We start from the raw sequence: 20,069 nt of genomic DNA, 5'->3' as shown, positions 1-20,069 counted from the left end.
TGCATAAATAGATGCAGACACACACAGTGCTGCCCCAGGGCCAATTATGTGACGTTGTATAAAACTATTTGTTTGCTCGTTTCATTCTGGCGGCTCGTTGTTGCTGCTGCCGCACAGGCGATAAGCCCCATTGATCTTCGGAGCACGAGGAGGAAATTGTTTTCCTTTTAATCAGATGCCTAAGTGAATGAGGAGAGCAGAACAACGAAAGAGAAATTAGGCTGCAGATGGTTCCATGGGGCCTCTCCATGTGTTCGCCCCTCATTGCTGCTGTCTGCGGGGCTAGAGTATAGTGGCACGCCACAGGCAAACCCCATCCTGCTTCTGTCTTACTGTCACTAGGGAGTCACAGTCATCCCTCCGTCCCCTCACCTCCTCTTGATGCACTCTCCCTCTCACTGTCCGCCACTCACTTCTCGTTCGTTATATAGAAGCACGGGAGAATTACACAGTAGGGCTATTTCCAAAGGTATCCATTGTGATCTCTCCCTTTTTCCGTCTCGCTCTTAATCATAACCACTCAACTCTTGCATTCTGAGTTTAGCTCCACAGGTTCTCCCTCCCTGGCCAAGTCCAGCCAAAGCCACCCCATATACTCACAGCCAGAGTGCGTCCGTGTCCTTCACCGTGGAGGCCCGTGTTAATTACAGCTCTGCCTAGAAGTGGGGGCCCATGTGTTAGGGAGCAGTGGCCTGGCCCTGCTCAGCCCCACAGTATTTGACATGGACAGTGAAGTATGGGCAGCGTAATGACCCGACCGAGAGGAGGACGTGTGAGTGGGTGAGAGGGGGAGTGACTCCTCGACTGTTTGGTGGTATGAGACCTTGAGCCCAGTTTTATGGTGTACGGAAATGTGACTGGAATAGCATGTGCCTCGAGATGGCAGACCTCAGCGAGCAACCCAAAGCCTTAACCGTGTTTTCATTTCCAGGCTGTTAACACTCCTGGAAGAGTCAAGATAAACAGTCTGCTGCTGTGTTAGTGGTTGAAGTTTTGGAACAGTTTGAATAATTTCACTGTGCAGAGACAAAAACATCTTCCACTATTTATCAAGTTCCTCTACAGGAAGACTAGTCGCAGCTAAGCTACCTCTTGTCCAGGCAGCTTGAAACACTAAGAATCACTCTGCTTAATCAGGAACATATTTTCCTTGGTCGTCACAGCGATAGTTTATATTTTCGGCACACAACCACCTTGGATTTCTTGGATGTCTCTTCTCTCACCTCTCTGTTCCTCAAGCTTAGTATTGTCCTTCTTGGCACACTCATAGTAGACAATGTCAAGTCTTCGCCAGGTTTTAAAACAATTCTATTCTCCCTCATGTCTGACTTCCTTGAGAGAAGAGTCTTCTCATTTACTTCACTTACTCTTCCTGCCCCTGTAGAACTCATGAAACATTCCATTACCACAGCTAGGGCTGTAATGTGTGAAGTCCTGTAGAACTCATGAAACATTCCATTACCACAGCTAGGGCTGTAATGTGTGAAGTTCTGATAAGGCTTTTTAATTCTGTGCTTCTCTAAGCAGATGAGCTTGAGACATGCAACCTGCTCACCAATACATTTCAGCAACTCCCCTTCAGCAGCTAGCTCTTATCAGAAACAAACATGTCAGACATCACAACTCCCAGATGAGAGTATAAAAGCTCACCTTCCACTCTCCTCTCTCCTCTCTCCTCTCTTCTCTCTCCTCTCTCCTCTCTTCTCTCTCCTCTCTCCACTCTCCTCTCTTCTCTCTTCTCTCTCCTCTCTCTCTTCTCTCTCCACTCTCCACTCTCCTCTCTCCTCTCTCCTCTCTCCACTCTCCCCTCTCCTCTCTCCCCTGCCCGCATGTCAGGAGCAGCCGGATGGAATGACGCTGGTGAAAGAAGAGGGGGACAAAGACGAGGGCAAGCAGGAGCCGGAGGTGGTGTACGAGACCAACTGCCACTGGGAGGGATGCTGCCGCGAGTTTGACACCCAGGAACAACTGGTGCATGTGAGTAACTAAGACCAGGAGGGGAAAGTTATGTGATGCGGTGATAACAAGGAAGGGGAAAAGGTGTGTGTGTGTGTGTGTGTGTGTGTGTGTGTGTGTGGGTGTGTGTGGGTGTGTGTGTGTGGGTGTGTGTGTGTGTGTCATTTGTGGAATGAAGGTCACTCTAGACTCTGAACTAGACGGTCACTTAGAGCATCTCAGTGCAGCTGGAGAGGGGGCCATCTCATGGGCCTTTAAGTGTCAGCTGATAGAGCTTGAGGGGACTTCCTACTTAGAAGCTTAGAAGTGGTGCTGTGTGTGTGTGTGTGTGTGTGTGTGTGTGTGTGTGTGTGTGTGTGTGTGTGTGTGTGTGTGTGTGTGTGTGTGTGTGTGTGTCAAGGGGCCCAAGGTCACACTGACCATAGACGCCTCCTAAAATCTAGATCCATTCCATCCCACATGTTGGGTTAGTCACAGGCCAGACCCAGAGTGCCACTCACCCCCACAGGAGCACACACACACACACACACACACACACACACACACACACACACACACACACACACACTCACCTCCACAGGAGCACATGAAAGCTCCGGGTCTGTCTGTGGAAGGTATACACCACTATGTCCCCTTTTAAGAACCCATCATCAGCTCGCTCGCTCTCTCCCTCTATCCTTCTCTCCCTCTCTCTCACACACAGACACACACACACACAGCACCCCCATCAGCACACATCTGATAGAAAGATCCTCAGCTCTCCAAGGCTGTCTCTCCTCCGTCTGACATGGCAATTCGCGGCGGCCACGCTCAGCCCTATCTATAATTGATATCCTGGGCGAGGACTGGGCTGCCTCCCGCGTTTGAAGGGCTCGCCTCAAAGGTTGAGGAGCTTGACAACTTCTTACCCCTGTTTCTGAGGGCAACGGGTGCTTGGGGAAAAAGAGACAGAGAGGGAAAGAGAGAGAGATTGTGTGTGTGTGTGTGTGTGTGTGTGTGTGTGTGTGTGTGTGTGTGTGTGTGTGTGTGTGTGTGTGTGTGTGTGTGTGTGTGTGTGTGTGTGAGAGAGAGAGAGAACACTCACTAAACCTTTCCAGCCTGGATGTTCTCCAAGCGTGTTCTTTGCTCACCCCTCCATGTTCTCACTCCAGGTGGCTTCTTACTTCCTTACCTCTCCCTCTGTTTCCCCAGCCTCATCCTCCTCCACACACACACACACACACACACACACACACACACACACACACACACACACTGCCAGCACCACACAGGAGCTAAATCTCTCTCTCTCTCTCGCTCTCTCTTTCTGACACCCCTCCCTTCCCTCCCTTCATCAACCCATCTTCCTCTCCTTCCTCTCCTTCCTCTGCTTTTGTTCTCCTGACAGGCCCAAACGGCGTTGTGCTTTTGTGTTTCTCATTGTCGTCATGTTCCGTCCTTTTCTTTTCTCCTCCTCTTCGCTTATTGTGTTTTTATTTTCCCCTCGTTCTCCACGCTGACGCGGGTGCGGGTGCTGGTGCGGTGGCCATGCTAATAAACCCCCGCGCCTACAGAGCCGCTCTCGCTCTCTCTCCCCTAATTCAGCGGAGCCGAGGAGAAAAGTCTCTTATCTCTCCCCCGTCAGTAATGGGATAAGTACAGTATTTGGACCACAGTGGCTTCTCTCTCTCTCTCTCTCTCTCTCTCTCTCTCTCTCTCTCTCTCTCTCTCTCGAGCGCTGGCGGAGGGGGTGGGAGTGGGGGTGTTGTTTGGAGGGGGTGGGGGGTGGGGGGGAGTTGGGGGTATTCTGGGGCTCTGGAATTTCCATATATGAAAACAATGGACTGCCCCTCCCCCACACTAATTCAGCTTGTCTCTGCGAATCGCTGTGGAAAACAGAATTAAAAAATAAAATTGCCTCTGCTTCTGTTTGCCGCTCGGGAAAAAATGAGATTTTTAAATGAACTCCCCTGACCTCTCAGATCAGACATATATATATGTATGTAGATGTGTGCATGCTAACACACACACACACACACACACACACCATTTTGTTTTGAGGTGAATTTAAACATTTCTGATGCAGTTATTATTATTGCAGTCAGTTTCCCACACTCTCCACCAGCGCTTTCATAACATAATTTAGTTAATTTAGTCATTTAAATGTGATAATTAAATGCTGGAGGTTTGTGTTTCTTCTTGTTCTCTTATCTTTTCTTTTGGACTCTAATTTTAGATCAAAAGTGCACACACACACACACACACACACACACACACACACACACACACACACACACACACACACACCCATGCACGTACACATACACGCACACACACACCCATGCACGTACACACACACTCCAGCACACATATGCCACCCTCATTGCTTCACCTTGATTAAAGGTAGCCCTGCTGTGTGGATTTTTTTGTATGTGTGTGCACATGCATGTGCATCATATGAGTGTGTGTGTGTGTGTATGTGTGTGTGTATGTGTGCGTGTGTGTGTGTGTAAACAGCATTCTCTATGACGTGGTGGCGTGCGTTTATCAGGCCTACTTAAGCGCTCTCCGCACCGGCGATAAGATAAGCATCACATCTGCGCAATTTAGCGCCCTTATCTGGCCTCCACAGTCTGCCTGAGCCAGGCGGGTGTCAATTTACACTCGCTCTCTATTTCATTTCATTCACCTCCTCTTTCTCTCACTCTCACTCTCACTCTTTCCCTCCCTCATTCACTCACTCACTTTATAATGTCATTTTCATTCCCTCTTTATTCATACCTTATAAAAGTATGTGTGTGTGTGTGTGTGTCTGTGTATCTTTTTTAAAGATATATATATTTTCTGTTTATCTCTCCCTCTTTCCTTCTCACCCCTTCTGCCCTGAAGGGGCCCAGCAAAAGATAAGGGCGCAGCTTTCTTTAATGTGGGATATGTGGGGTGCACTGTTGAAGAGAGAGAGAGAGAGAGAGAGGGAGAGTGGGAGGGGAGGAAAAGAAGGAGAAAGTGAGTGAGAGGAAAGGGTTCTTGTGTCATGAAAGGACACCTCTTCACCTCCCTCTCCTTCTCATGGCCCAGCCCAGATATGAGCCCAGGGCAGAGTTGTAAGTGTACTACCTTCTGTGTGTGTCTGTGTGTGTCTGTGTGTGTGTGTGAGGTAGATGTAGGGTAGTCGTGATGTGTGTGTGTCTGTCTGTGTGTGTTAAGAGAGAGAGGCACGGCGGCTCCTTGTACTGTGCTGTGCTGTGAAGAGATAAACTCGGGCGGCGCAGAAAGAAGGACCCCCACTCTGACTGCTGGCAGGTCCCCTTTAATTGGTAAAATGCAGATTTTTTTTGATCAGGCAGCGGATTAGACAGCTTATCTGTCTGGAGTATCTTGCGCTGAGATGAAAAGCCTGCATAGAATTACACATGCCAATTTCAGTCCCATCCCTCTCTCTCTCTCCCTCTCTCTCATCCTTCTCTCTCTTTCTCTCTCCCTCTGTCTCTCCTTCTTCCACTTTTGCTCCAGTTCTCACCATCTTGCTCTCTCTCTCTCGCTCTCTCTCTCTCTCTCTCTCTCTCTCTCTCCCTCTTTCTCTCTCCTCTCCACTCACTCTCTCACTAATTACCTCCTCTCTCTCTCCCTCCCTCACCTTCCTTTTCCTCCTCCCTTTTTTTCATTCTATGCACAAAACCGCCCCAGCCTTTGACGTCGCAAAAGAGCGTATGATTTATTAGTGCATGTTTGATAAAGCTCAACAGTGTTTTGTCTGGGATTGCCTTGTAAACAGCTCCTGTGCTGCTGCGCGGCGCGGCTGTAATGGAGTGCCTCGTCCTCATCCTCGTCCCAGACAGAAATTGATGAAGGACACAATAGAGACTCGTTTGAAAGGAGGGATAAAACAGGCCAGCAACAGGACAGCCATGAAAGGAGCAAAGGCATCTTCGGGACTGGCTGTGGTTGTGGGAAGCAGTGTGTGTGTGTGTGTGTGTGTCAGTGCCAAGTCATCTTCTGGAATGTGTGTGTGTGTGTGTGTGTGTGTGTGTGTGTGTGTGAGAGGGAGTGATTTATGTTGCAACATGCTGCTGGAGTTCAGAAATTGCAGTATTGAAATATTGTAAACAAAACTTAAATGGACAAATACCAACTGTTTACCAAGTGTGTGTGTGTGTGTGTGTGAGAATGCACATTTTTTACGTTACGGTGTAGAGCATATACGTTGTGGAACAGAGTTGTGTGTTAATAGGCCAGAGCATTCACACTCGCTGGCTCCCTCCCCTCTCGTCCTGTGCTCGTGCTCGTGCTCGTCCTGTGCTCGTGCTTGTGCTCTGTGTAAATCCATCTCTGTGGCGTTTGCTCACTTGTTGGCCGATAAGCCGGCAGATGAATGTTGCGCTCGTCTGGTCTGGTCTCGTCTAGTCTCCGGTCCGCTCCGCTCCGCTCACCTCTCTGCTATCAGCACCTGTGTGTCTGTCTCTCCGCAACGGCCCCGCCACCGTCCCTCTCAGCAGGGAGATTATTGATTCTGTATAAAATGGCCATTAGATCCAGCCATTAGGTCGCCTGTCCAGCCTCCGCTTCCCCCCCACCCTTTCTCATTTTACCAGATCATCCCTCGTTTTTGTGTCCTGTCAGAGAGGGAGGGGTGGAGGGGGGGGGGGGGGGGTTTAGATGGTCGAGCCGTAGATTCATCACCGCTGGGCTCGTTTGTTGAACGTGAGTCGCAGTGTGCTAACTTGCACACAGATCACTCACTCATTTTCTCTTCTCTCTCTCTCTCTGCTCTCTCTCTCTCTCTCTCACTGTGGATATTGAGCGCAGCGCTTCACAGACAGATGGTGTGCCACTGGGATTCCCCCAGTCTCTCAGGTGGGGGTGAGGGTGCCGGGGAGGGAGGGAGAGTTTGTCTTCCATGTCACGGGCCCAACGTATCGATCCTTACAGGAACTTTATGAAGGAGCTCCCTATTCCTTGGGCTTCTTCTCTGTCTGTTCACAGTGAGATAGGTGAAAGGAAGAATGTGAAAAGACAGTCTGACCATTAATAACCTTTTGGGGTTTAGGCATATTATGATCCAATGTGAGCCTAGCCAACACCACATTTAAATGAGGCCTTTGTCTTTTCAAATGAAGTGTCCTAATGGCCTGGTTCAGTTGTAGGCAGTGTCACGTAGAGATGTTATCACAACAGGCATTGCACAATGAATGGCCATGTGCTATTGCACAATGAATGGCCATGTGCTGCTATTGCTGAAAATACATTACTGACAAAAGCTGCCCTTTGTTTTCTCTGTTTCTCTTTGTTTTTGTCATCATTTTTGACATGTTGCATTAAAAGTTGCTTCATGTGCTGATCCTCAGTAGGCCTCAGTAGTACGTTACGATACACACCCTCTCCTGAGAATCAATGGCCGCAGATGGTGGGGCTGTGACTGAAGCAGAGGAGTGTGTGTGTGTGTGTGTGTGTGTGTGTGTGTGTGTGTGTGTGTGTGTGTGTGTGTGTGTGTGTGTGTGTGTGAGTGTGTTTGTGTGTGTGTGTGTGTGTGTGTGTGTGTGTGTGTGTGTGTGTGTGTGTGTGTGTGTGTGTGTGTGTGTGTGTGTGTGTGTGTGTGTGTGTGTGTGTGTGTGTGTGTGACTGAAGCAGAGCCCCTATCTGAGGTAATAAGTCTCTGACCAGTCAGTTGTGACTCAGCATCAGTTGGTCCTCCCAGAGTAACGCCATTGTTTGACCCAGGGCTACCACAGCTGAAAGACACACACACACAAACACACTCACACTCACACACACACACACATCCCAGAGTAACGCCATTGTTTGACCCAAGGCTACCACCGCTGGAAGGCCTGGTGCTTTTCATTCGGCACCCAGGACAGAGCTGGAGCGAAGGATTAGTTGTGGATGCCAGTCACACAGACACACGTCCACAGTATGCACACAGACACACACACTTCCACAGTATGCACACAGACACACACACACACACTTCCACAGTATGCACACAGACACACAGACACACACACACACACACACACACACACACACACACACTTCCACAATATGCACACAGACACACAGCCCCAAAGTTTTTTGGGGTGCGCCTTCAAGCCATGAAAGCGGCGCAGAGAGGTGACAGGGTGACTGAGGCGGCATGTCTTTGTGTCATGAAGAGGAATGGCCGATGAGGCACCTCTCTCTCTCTCTCTCTCTTGCACCCCTCTCTCTTCTCTCGATCCACCTGTCTCTCCAACCTTCTTCCCCCCGTCACACTTATCTCCGGCCTCTCTCTTCCCCTCACTCTCTCTCTCTCTTCCCCTCACTCTCTCTGCATGTATGATGCAAGGCAAAGCTCTCTCCCTCTGCCTCTCTAAAGAGTCCTCATTCTCTGTCTCTCTCGCTGTGTCCATCTTTCTTCCTCATTGCTTATTTCACTTGCTCTCTCCAGTGCATACATATGCACAAATACACACACACACACACACACTCTCTCACACACACACACACACACACACGCACACACACGCACACACACACACACACGCACGCACACGCACGCACACGCACACGCGCACACACACACACACACACACACACACACTCACATACTTATGCATACAGACTCTGAAATGCATGCAAGCGCACAGACTGCTACTCGCAGCTATCTCTCTCTACACCTATCATCCACTGGCCTCTCATCTCTCTCTCTTTCTTTCTTTCTCTCTCTCTCATCTCTCTTTCTTTCTTTCTCTCTCTCTCTCATCTCTCTCTTTCTTTCTCTCTCTCTTTCTCTCTCTCTTTCTGTTTTATTGTCTCTATGTTTGTCTCCATACTTCACACTCTATACTACACCCCTCAGGCAGGGGTCTCCCTCCGCGGGCTCAGGAATGTCATTTTATGAGTTCCCCTCGGTCAGGATATTGTGTCTGTCTCCCTCTGAAAGGCATCTCTAAGAGAGAGAGGGAGAGGAGGCCCACACTGTTGCCTTTGTGAGGAGTCCAGATGTTGTGTAGAACGAACATTCTACAAGTCTCTGTGTGCACGTGCAAGTTCATAAGTGTTTCTGTGTGTGTGTGTGTGTGTGTGTGTGTGTGTGTGTGTGTGTGTGTGTGTGTGTGTGTGTGTGTGTGTGTGTGTGTGTGTGTGTGTGTGTGTGTGTGTGTGTGTGTGTGTGTGTGTGTGTGTGTGTGTGCGTGTGTGTGTGCGTGCGTGCGTGTGTGTGTGCATACAGTTGCTTTTAATATGACCCTATGTGCTTTTCACTTCTCTGTAGTCATTGTGTCTGTCAGTGTTTTAGACGGAACTGAAAAAAGGAATTTATAAGTGAGATTTGGTAAGCATGGGAGTTTGTGTGTATGTGTGAGTGAGTGAGAGAGAGAGTGAGAGAGAGAAAGAGAGAGAGAGAGCTTGTGTGTACACAACTGTAGAAGAGGAGAGGAAGTAAATAGAGGAGGTAGATTGCACAGGGAGTAAGAGAGAGAGAGGAAGAGAGGGAGAGAGGGAGAGGGGAAGAGAGAGTGGTGAGTCTCTCCTGATATGAGGCCCGGCTGCAGGAGTAAAGCCCTGGTGTTTGAGCTGATTTCCACAGAACTTTTGATTTCCTTCTCCCACCCCCGTCACCTCCCCCCTCCCTCCCCTCTAAGCCTCAGATTGGAAGTTGCCACGGCAGCACAACTGTCAGCACATGTCATGGTGGGGCAGAGGCCCGAGATGATGGCGAGTGACAGGGTTTTATTTGAAATCCCGTTCAGATTGGACACTGAGACTCACAAGCCTGCTTTATGCCTGACACTACAAATGCAGCCGGAGAGAAGGAAGGGGGGGAGAGAGAGAGAGAGAAGGAGGGAGAGAAAGAGAGATGACAAAAAGTGATAGTCTGTAATATTCATGGATGAATAAATGTGTGAAGGTGGGAAAGATGTTTTTAAGAAAGAAGGAAGGAATGTTTTGGAGAAAGAAAAAAAAGGAAAAGAAGAAATGAAAGAAAAAATGAAATAACAAAAAATATGATTATAATTAATTTTAGCTGCCAGTGCTTTTTTAAGTCCTAGAATGGTTCCTTGGTTGTGGCTTGAATGGTCTGTTGGTGAAACTAATGCTTCTTCCAGATCTAAACTTACTTCTTCTTAGCCATCTTAGTCTATACATTTTATGCGCTGACAACTCAAGGACATGTCATTGTGACACACATTAATACAGTTCAAATTTCGTAGAGAGGAATAAAACTTAACATTTATATACTGTCTTCGGAATGTGTTACGGAGCCAAACCTATACTGGCTCTGTCTCTAAGCTCACTGAGCATGAAGCCCCCTTGTGGTATTCTGAGATATTACACTAGGACCATTAAGGGATCAGGAAAGAATAGAGATATCGCAAAAATACAGGGTTAATGAATGTGTTTTGGATTTGAAAAAGTAATTTAAATGTGTTTCTTCTCTTGTGTGTATGTGTGTATGATTTTGCTCACCTGTGGTCTCCCTTCCTTCCATTCACAGCACATTAATAATGACCACATCCACGGGGAGAAGAAGGAGTTTGTTTGCCGCTGGGTGGACTGTTCCCGGGAGCAGAAGCCCTTCAAAGCCCAGTACATGCTTGTAGTTCACATGAGACGGCACACTGGAGAGAAGCCTCACAAGTGCACCGTAAGAACTACATTTCCCAGCATTCACTACAGCACTCAAACATCAACATTTAAGTCATAAACTATATAGTTGGAGCGAAACATGTGAACGTATATTAGCAATAGATGAACAAACAGGTGACTAAGTGAAACGATATAGTCCTGGAGATCAGAATATTTGATAGTTTGTATGCATTTAATATAAAGAAATCTGAGGTAAAAAAAAAGCGGTTTTCCAAATGTGACTTCTTTGTATGTGTGCAGTTTGAGGGCTGCGCTAAAGCCTACTCCCGCCTGGAGAACCTGAAGACCCACCTGCGCTCACACACTGGAGAGAAGCCATATGTGTGTGAGCATGAGGGTTGCAACAAAGCTTTCTCCAACGCCTCCGACCGTGCCAAACACCAGAACCGCACACACTCCAATGAGGTAAAACCCATAACATTCACATGATGCACACTCACATCAATAAATCACACACACACCTGTCCTTATATATGTGTGTTTCTGAAACACACTTGCATGCATTATTGGAACACACTCACATGGGCACAAACAGCCATAATCCAAGGCGTTCTCACTGTAACTCTTTAACTGTGCTGTGTGTTGCTTATCCTGACTGTTCTTGTAGACTACTCTTTAAATGTGCTGTGTGTTGCTTATCCTGACTGTTCTCGTAGACTACTCTTTAACTGTGCTGTGTGTTGCTTATCCTGACTGTTCTCGTAGACTACTCTTTAAATGTGCTGTGTGTTGCTTATCCAGACTGTTCTCGTAGACTATTCTTTAACTGTGCTGTGTGTTGCTTATCCTGACTGTTCTTGTAGACTACTCTTTAAATGTGCTGTGTGTTGCGTATCCTGACTGTTCTTGTAGACTACTCTTTAAATGTCCTGTGTGTTGCTTATCCTGACTGTTCTTGTAGACTACTCTTTAACTGTGCTGTGTGTTGCTTATCCTGACTGTTCTTGTAGACTACTCTTTAACTGTGCTGTGTGTTGCTTATCCTGACTGTTCTTGTAGACTACTCTTTAACTGTGCTGTGTGTTGCTTATCCTGACTGTTCTTGTAGACTACTCTTTAACTGTGCTGTGTGTTGCTTATCCAGACTGTTCTTGTAGACTAGCATCCCCTCCACATGCCCATTCACCCACCCTCTCTCCCACAGAAACCGTACGTGTGTAAGATCCCTGGCTGCACTAAGCGCTACACGGACCCCAGCTCGCTACGGAAACACGTGAAGACCGTGCACGGCCCCGAGGCCCACGTCACCAAGAAGCAGCGCGGCGACGCCTACCCCCGGCCTCCACCTCAGCCTCGAGAGCCGGGCAGCAACGGCCAGGGCAGGTCGCCGGGGCAACTGGGGTTTGCAGACCAAAGGGACTACAACCATGCTACCTCGAAACAGGACGAATGTCTGCAGGTCAAGTCTATCAAGTCGGAGAAGCCCATGGTGAGCCCCTTTTCAAGACACATCACAGTTTGACCTCCGACCTCTGATTCACATCAGCAACAGCTATTGGTGCCGTAGATCCCCTCTAGTTCATTTCAATGTCTTTGAAGTATGTAATGTACCGCAATGGAGCCCACAGCAAGGTGCCAAAATAATAGAACTACATCATAGCAAATGGATAAATAAAGGTTCTGATCTCCATTCACAGAACATGTCAGTACATCACCACACAGAACGTGTCAGTACATCACCACACAGAACGTGTCAGTACATCACCACACAGAACATGTCAGTACCTCACCACACAGAACATGTCAGTACATCACCACACAGGCCCAAGTCTAGCAGATCTAGAGGTTGGCCGTCACACAGTGGTACTATCAGCTGATTGCATTAAACTTCGTAGGACATTCCTCAAATCTCAACCCCCTGTTCAACTACCATTTGTCAAAAAGACAGTCAAACTCTGAGGAACATGTGTTAGCAGGTAGCTGTAGTGTAGTGCAGTGTCCAGATAGCTCTCTTCCCCCTCTGAAGTAGGTCTTCTAACCAACGCTTTCCCGTCTGTGTGACACGAGATGAGACACGAGTAACAGGATGTGTGCTTTTGATCTCTGCTCTGCTCTGCCTTGCCGGTGTAATAACTGAATTTCTCTCCTATCTAATGCCTCATGCATTAACTCCCCCTGCCTTTCTAAGGACAGTGGGTAATCAGGTGAGAGTGCTGTCCATTCACCCGTCTCCACTCTCGTGGCTCGTCATGTACCATCTGCCTGCTCAAACCCACCTCTCGCTCACGCCATTGAGACGCCGCGGCGAGGCCGCTCCACTCTAGTTAGATCCCATTAGCTCGTCTTGTCATCGTTTGTGATCATGCTACCCCCATCTTGTCGTTACACCATAGTGCTGTGTGTCCGTGTGCTCCATCCCTGCCCCTGAAAAAGGGCTGCCCTGGCGTAAGGAGGAGAGAGCAGGTGTGGGTGAGGCTGGCAGGGAGAGCTGCTGTATGGATGTGAATGACAGACTGAGGCTGAGAAAGAGAGGAGGGTGAGAGGAGGGTGAGAGAGGTCTTTCTCCTCAGGACGAGAGCAGAGGTGAAGGAGTGGAAGTCTGAAACAGTAGCACTCTTTCTTCTTTCTTTCTTCCTTTCTTTCTTTCTGTCTTTCTTTCGTTCTCTCTCGCGCGCTCTTTCGCTTCTGCAGACCATCATATAGTTCCACCAGGGAGAGCAGCCCAATTAGGGCCCGTCTGGTCTGACAAAACAGCATTGTTTGTTCAGCATTGTTTTCTGAAAATAGAACAAAAAACGTCTGCCTCTTTCTCTTGTGTGCACTGTTTAGAGACTCACTGTGCCCCATTACAGTTTTATGTGCATGTGTGTGTGTGTGTGTGTGTGTGTGTGTCTGTGCTCGTGTGTGTGTGTGTGTGTGTGTCTGTGCTTGTGTGTGTGTGTGTGTGTGTGTGTTTGTGCGTGTGTGTGTGTCTGTGCTCGTGTGTGTGTGTGTGTTTGTGCGTGTGTGTGTGTCTGTGCTCGTGAGTGTGTGTGTGTGTGTGTGTGTGTGTGTGTGCGTGCGTGTGTGTTTGTGGGTGTGCGTGTGTGTGTGTAAGATTGAATGCTTTATTTAGACAGAAAAGACACAGCAAATTGATGTTGAGCAAATCAGCACGTCTGAAGGAAGGGACAGCTAATTAAAGAGTTATTCAACAGCATGTCCTGACAAATATTTAAGTGACTAAGTGCTTATCAGCCGTATCACCCGTTAGGTATTTGTCTGGGCAGCCGCTTACTCTGCAAGAAATCATTTGAAAGTACACATCATAAATATTGTCGTTGGACATCATACATATGTTTTGCCATTGTGGTGTGTTCTGTTGTCATAAGACATTCATATGGGCATAATATTCTTAAACTGTTTTTTTCAGTTCCTGTTGCATGGATGTTTGTACAGTAATAAAATAGATTATGAATGTGAAATGTGTGTTATGTCCGTGGATTAATGCATTATGAATGTGAAATGTGTGTTACGTCCGTTGTTTAATGCATTCTGAATGTGAAATGTGTGTTATGTCCGTTGATTAATGCATTCTGAATGTGAAATGTGTGTTATGTCCGTGGATTAATGCATTCTGAATGTGAAATGTGTGTTATGTCCGTGGATTAATGCATTCTGAATGTGAAATGTGTGTTATGTCCGTTGATTAACGCCCCCTTTATCTCCTCCCTCTTTCCTTTTTTCTCATTCTCTCACCTTTCCTCCTCTTTCATAACTCTCCTTTCCTTCCTTCTTTTCCTTCTGCGGTTTCCTCCCTTTGTCTGGTCCTCTTCTGCCCTCTCCAGACGTCTCAGCCAAGCCCTGGCGGTCAGTCTGCATGCGGCGGTGAGCAGTCCCCCGGCGGCGGCCCTCCCGGCCGTGGAGTCCAGCTTGTTGTGAGCGCCGTGCGGCTGCAGGGGGAGGGGGAGCGTGCCCGGGGGGACGAGGAAGACGAGGAGGAGGAGGAGGGGGGGGGGAGCTGGAGGAGGAGGACGAGGACGACGACATGGACCAGAACCAGGCCCTCATCATGGACGCCACGGTGTCCACGGCAACGCTGGCACTGCAGGCTCGGCGCAGCGTGGGCCGGCCGCTCCGCTGGATGGAGCAGGTGAAGATGGAGCGGCTCCGGCAGGTGAACGCCGCCCCGGCCGGCCTGGCGCACCTATCCCCCATGCCCCCAGTCAAAGGCCACAGCCTGCCCACCATCCTGGGGAAGGGTAAGGGCCCTGCAGAAATGTGTGTACGCTATGCTACGCTACGCTACATGATGACAAGGGCAGCAGTGGAATTGGAATTTGATTAGCACTGATTGCTACTTTTTTTTTCAAATTGCTACTTTTAGACTAGCTTTGACATCACTTCCTGATATTTCATCATTCTGATCCTCCAGAGAGGCTCAACAAACGTATCAAAGCACAGAACAAAGCAGCTATTCAATGTCCTTCTCTCTGATGTAACCCGTCCTCTCTCTCTCTCCCCTCCCTCAGGTTCGTGCCTGGGCCACGGTGATTACCGAGGGGTCACTCTACCCCAGCCTGCCATCTGTCCCGAGACGTGCGGGACGGAGCTGACGGTGCTCAGCCTGCTGGGCAAGGGGCGGCGGGACAGCAACGAGAGCGCGGCCAGCACGGGCTACCTGACCTGCAGCCGCCGCTCCTCCGGCATCTCGCCCTGCTTCTCCAGCCGCCGCTCCAGCCAGGCCTCGCAGTCGGAGGTGAACACCCACCGCTGCCGCCACAACCTGAGCTCCACCGACTCCTACGACCCCATCTCCACCGACGCCTCGCGCCGCTCCAGTGAGGCCAGCCATCACGGCGGCGGGAGTAGCATGGGCGGAGGAGCCATGCCTGGGGTCGGATGGGGTGTCGGAGGAGGAGGAGGAGGAGACGGGGGCGGGGGAGGTCACAGGGGTTCGGGAGGAGGTGGTGGGTCCAGAGGAGGAGGTGTTCTGAGCCTCACGCCGGCGCAGCACTACCACCTAAAGGCCAAGTATGCCGCCGCCACGGGTGGACCTCCCCCGACGCCACTGCCCAACATGGAGCCCGCGAGCCTGCGCTCCCGCATGCCTCTGATGGGAGACGCACAGGATGGGAGCAACCCTCCACTGCCCCCGCTGGTCAGACCGCGCCGCTGCAGCGATGGAAGTGCCAATGGTTACAGCACGCATAATAGCTACCGCCACAGGGGGCTCTACCCAGGGGAGGGCATGCTGAGCACCAACAGACGAGCCAGCGACCCCGTACGGACTGTGCACACGCAGGACCCCGACGGCGGCCTGCATCAGATGCTGCACTTCAGCAGCCTCAACAACATGCACCCCTTACCGCCCCTCTCCAACCAGCACATCCACCAGGGAGAGGCCAGACACGTGAGTCTGCACCACCACCACCACACTCGCTCCGAAGGGAACCTGCAGCGCAGCCTGCACTCCCCGTGTCCCCCCAGAATAGAGGAGCATTCGGCGCTGGAGGACCTGGCCATGGAGGACGACGGAGGCCTGCTGCTGGGATATGAAGACATGCTACCCGATGACCTATTGCAGTACATTCGCTCCCAGGAGCAAGAGGCTTTGTATCGGCAGTCGCAGAACCACAACGGGGACCTCCACCTTCCTCATAATAATGGCACCGGGGGTGACGTAGACCTTCTCCAGGTGAACCCAGCGGGTCAGCAGCAGCAGCAGGCCGCAGAAGGAGAGGGCATCGGCGGCGACGAGCAGCCCATCCAGTGGAATGAGGTGAGCTCAGGGAGCGCACACCTGTCCCCCGCCAGGCAGCAGCCGGCCCAGCAGCCCTGCGGAAGGTGGTCGGAGCGCGGCGTGGTGGCCGGCCGGAGTCCGTTTGGCCAGTTTGGCAACATGGTGGTGCAGCAGCAGCAGCAGTCTCAGCTCCCTGCTGATCTCTTCGCTCAGCCCCGAGGGGGTGACACGGGGTCGGCGAATCCCATCAACAGCTACAGGTATCCAATCTGTAGTCTGAGTTCCTCCCGCAGGTCCTCCGCGTCCAGGCTCCCTCAGCTCCAGGCATGCCAGTTGAACGCCGGCGTCAAGTCCGAGTCATCAAACGCGTCCTGTCTAGAGAGCCGGAGGAACAGCTCGAGCACGCAGGTCTTCGGAAGAGCGCCTGACTTCTCCCAGATTTCCCTTGGTCCAATCCGGCAGAGCTGTGGACAGCAGCAGCAGCAACAGCAGCACTTCCAGCCCAGTCAGCCCGCGGCACAGCTGATCGGGAACAACCTGCTTCTCCAGAGGTCCTCTCAGGATGGCCTCTCTCACGGGTCACTGCTGCGTCCACACCCACCCGCGAGTCTCCAACCAAACGGCAGCAGCTGTAGAAGCTCCACCAGACCCCAGCAGCACCTGACCGGTGGTAATCACGTCGGCTCCTGCCAGCAGCAGCCGCAGCACAGCTCCAGAAATGGCAGCACGGCACACTGCTCACTGGCTGGACACATCTCCGGACTGAAGATAGAAGCTCAGGACCAGGCCAGCTCCTGCTCTTCACTGCAGCAGCAGCAGCAGCAGCAACGACAAGCAGGCTTCTTCCAGCCAGGGTTTGGAGACTGTAGAGAGGCCTTTGACCCGTCTGAGGCCAAGCCGCTGTCCTTGCCCAGCACAGAGGAACGGGAGCGGTGCCTGATAGAGACCCAAGCATCTCCGCCCGGGGCTCAATCAGACGCTCCCTCTGCCCCTCTCCTGTCCCCCGGAGCGGACCAGGTGACCAGCACGGTGGACGGTAGCCCCAGCTGCGAGGTCCTTGACAACGTGGGCCTGGACTTCACCCCCATCCTGGAGGACAACTTCGACCAAGGCAGCCTGGTGTCGGACGTCATCAGTGCCAGCGTGTTCCAGGGCATGTCGCGGACCTCCTCTCGCCTCACCACCCCTCGTGCCTCAGCCGCCTTCGCCAGTGTGCCCTCCGGGGTGAACAACATGGCCATCGGCGACATGAGCTCACTCCTCTCCACCCTCGCCCAAGAGAGCCGCTTCCTGGCGATCATGCAGTAGCTCTCTCTCTCTCTCCGTCACTCTCTCACTCTCTCGCTCTCTCTCTCTTTCTCTCTCTCCCTCCCCCCTAAGCCCCCTTATGTGGCCACACGTGGAAGGAATTGCTTTAAAAGGTGAAATTAAAAGGGACATAATCTTATAAAAATAAACATTTTTAAAAATAAGAATAACGCAGAGGAAGAAAGTTGATGTTTTTTATTGACTGTTGGTTTATGAAAGGATGTTAACACCAAGTGTTGGTCAAGCAGATGTAAGTTCTGTCTATTCCACATAGCAGCAGAGATATGCCAAACGTATATAAGGATATATAAATATATATTCCATTTGTGGAATGAAGGCTATTTTTTAAGCCCTTTTATAAAACTATCTCTTGATAATGATGATTGGAGGCCTCGTCTTTCACTCATCACTTTGAAACAGTATTCCGTGTGTTGTCTTTATTTTTATTTTTATTTTTTTTCTATTTGTGTTTCTTTTCGTTTGTTTGTTTACTGTATCTTTTCCGTTCTTTTTGCTGTACACTGTTGATATAAATGCATGTTGCTCACATGGTGAAATGTACACACTGTCTTTTTAAGTGCGTAGGCTAGCTCATGTGCCAATGTAACTTGAGAGAACCATGACTTGTAGTATACACATGGTGCAACCACACTGAATCCAGAACTTTGACCCCCCCACCCCGACCCCTTCCCACCATCAGCAGGTCAACACAGGGTCGAATATCACAACATGCAGGCGCTTAGGTCACATTTTTATACGGTATTTACATTTTTTTTTTTACATTGTTGTTTTAGTACTTTTTATGTTTGCGCAATACGTAAAAGATTGTGTTTTTAGTGATTTTACAAGCCTCGCCAAGTGGTGTGCTTGTGTGTGAGTGTGCATACTTGAGCAAGTGTTCCAGTAACGTATTGAGTCCAAATATGTAGGGCCATTTTGACGTCAAAGGTACTCTTAGAAGCGTTTTGGTCAATTGTGTATTACTTGATTTATCACTTTTTTTGTATGTACTCACCTGTATATATCACTTTTGATCTTTTCTCACATTGTAAAAAAAAAAAAAATCATGCTTACTATTTCTGATATCAGGACCATCGTTGTACATCATCAGAAATATCTTCTAGAGACTTGGGGAGAGTGTGCTCTGTGTTTGACCCACAGGGCAGGGCAGGGCGCATCAGGAAGAGGAACAGGTGGCATGACTGCACATCAACAGACGGCACTGTCACGGCCCATGTACAAGATGTCATGTGATTCCAGCCAGGAGTGTTATTGGATCATGATGTTGATTTCTTTGTCACCATTTCCTTCATATTGGTAGTTTATGATTTAGCTGTTGTGACTAGCGACATGAGACAGATTTTAGGACTCTCCTGCTCCTGTAACCTCTTTCATGGTACTAACATCCCACAGATTTCTTTGTAGGCCCGAAAATGTTCAGTTTTGTATACCACAATGAGAGATTTATTAACAGTATTATCATTGATCTATATCGTTTTTGTGTACAGTCTTCAGCACCATCCTGTAGCAAATTACTGTAGGTACTGTCTGCCAGATTGGCTGTGTTCTTTTACAGTCTGATAGTCGGAGTCATTTGTTTTGTAGATGTGTAACAGTGTGTCATGATATTGTTGTTTTGAAAATGGTATGGCCCACCCCCAACGGAGAGGTTTTGAGGGTGGGTGTAAGGTATGTGCCTTATCTCAACCTGTTCAAATTAGAAAACGTACACAAAAAAAACTAAACAAAAAACAGATCACTGCCACTCTTCCATAGTGAGTTCTTATATAAAAAATGATATACTGTATGCGTTACGTATTTTCTTTTTCGCTTTTCAGAGCAAGAGTTATTTGTTCAAAGATTTTAGGAAAACAGTGAATTCTCTGACTCTCTGTGTGTGTGTGTGCGTGTGTGTGTGTGTGTGTGAGTGTGTGTGTGTGTGTGTGTGTCAGGAGAATATGACACATAAGATCCATTTTATTAGAAAAAAGAAAACATCAACTAAAAACATTTTAAAATGTTGTTTAAAAACTTTGAGTTATCACATTTCTTGCCTTTTCGATTTGATTGTTTTTTTATACTTGTAAATATATAACCGTTCTGTAGGTTTAGCTCAGACTTGAGGAGGCACCATGGGCCAAAAAGAGGAAAAATGAAAAGTGACAACAACAAAAAAAACAAAAAACAGGGATCCAGGGCCCAGGTCCGTGTTGAGAATGGCGAGAAAAGATAGCACATCCATATTGCCAACAGGGCCCTGATGATCTTTTCTAACTGACCACAAATGTTTGTATGGTTTTAATAAAAAAGGAAATTATATCTGAAACTTACTTCCGGTGTGCTTATTCTGTGATTGTTAGAGTTGTGATGAAAACCTAATGTGCTTTAATAATGTGTAATCCATAAAATCATTGATACGACATGTTTTTTATATATAAATTAGGATTTGTTCATGTGATGATATAGGTATGTTCGATACATACCCAGTGGTGCGGCACTGGTCGTTGCAATACCAACGTTAATCACAAGAGGGCAT

The 20,069-nt window shown here is 49.0% G+C and overlaps 1 protein-coding gene across 1 annotated transcript in view; it reads left to right on the top strand.

The window, feature by feature from the left end:
* gli3 (GLI family zinc finger 3) overlaps positions 1-19,859 on the top strand; it is a 129,805-nt gene extending 109,946 nt beyond the window's left edge. Inside the window, exons 10-16 of the mRNA XM_031583572.2 lie at positions 1,837-1,977; positions 10,412-10,561; positions 10,804-10,968; positions 11,708-11,992; positions 14,331-14,494; positions 14,533-14,744; positions 15,015-19,859. Of these exons, the coding sequence (XP_031439432.1) occupies positions 1,837-1,977; positions 10,412-10,561; positions 10,804-10,968; positions 11,708-11,992; positions 14,331-14,494; positions 14,533-14,744; positions 15,015-17,533 (3,636 nt within the window). The 3' untranslated portion in view covers positions 17,534-19,859. The remainder of the gene's footprint in view (positions 1-1,836; positions 1,978-10,411; positions 10,562-10,803; positions 10,969-11,707; positions 11,993-14,330; positions 14,495-14,532; positions 14,745-15,014) is intronic.
* Positions 19,860-20,069: the final 210 nt, after the last annotated feature.

The sequence above is a fragment of the Clupea harengus genome, chromosome 17 (assembly GCF_900700415.2).
Source record: "Clupea harengus chromosome 17, Ch_v2.0.2, whole genome shotgun sequence".
Taxonomy (NCBI): domain Eukaryota; kingdom Metazoa; phylum Chordata; class Actinopteri; order Clupeiformes; family Clupeidae; genus Clupea; species Clupea harengus.
The sequence above is the reverse complement of the archived record's forward strand: the minus strand, read 5'-3'. Positions and strand labels throughout refer to the sequence as shown.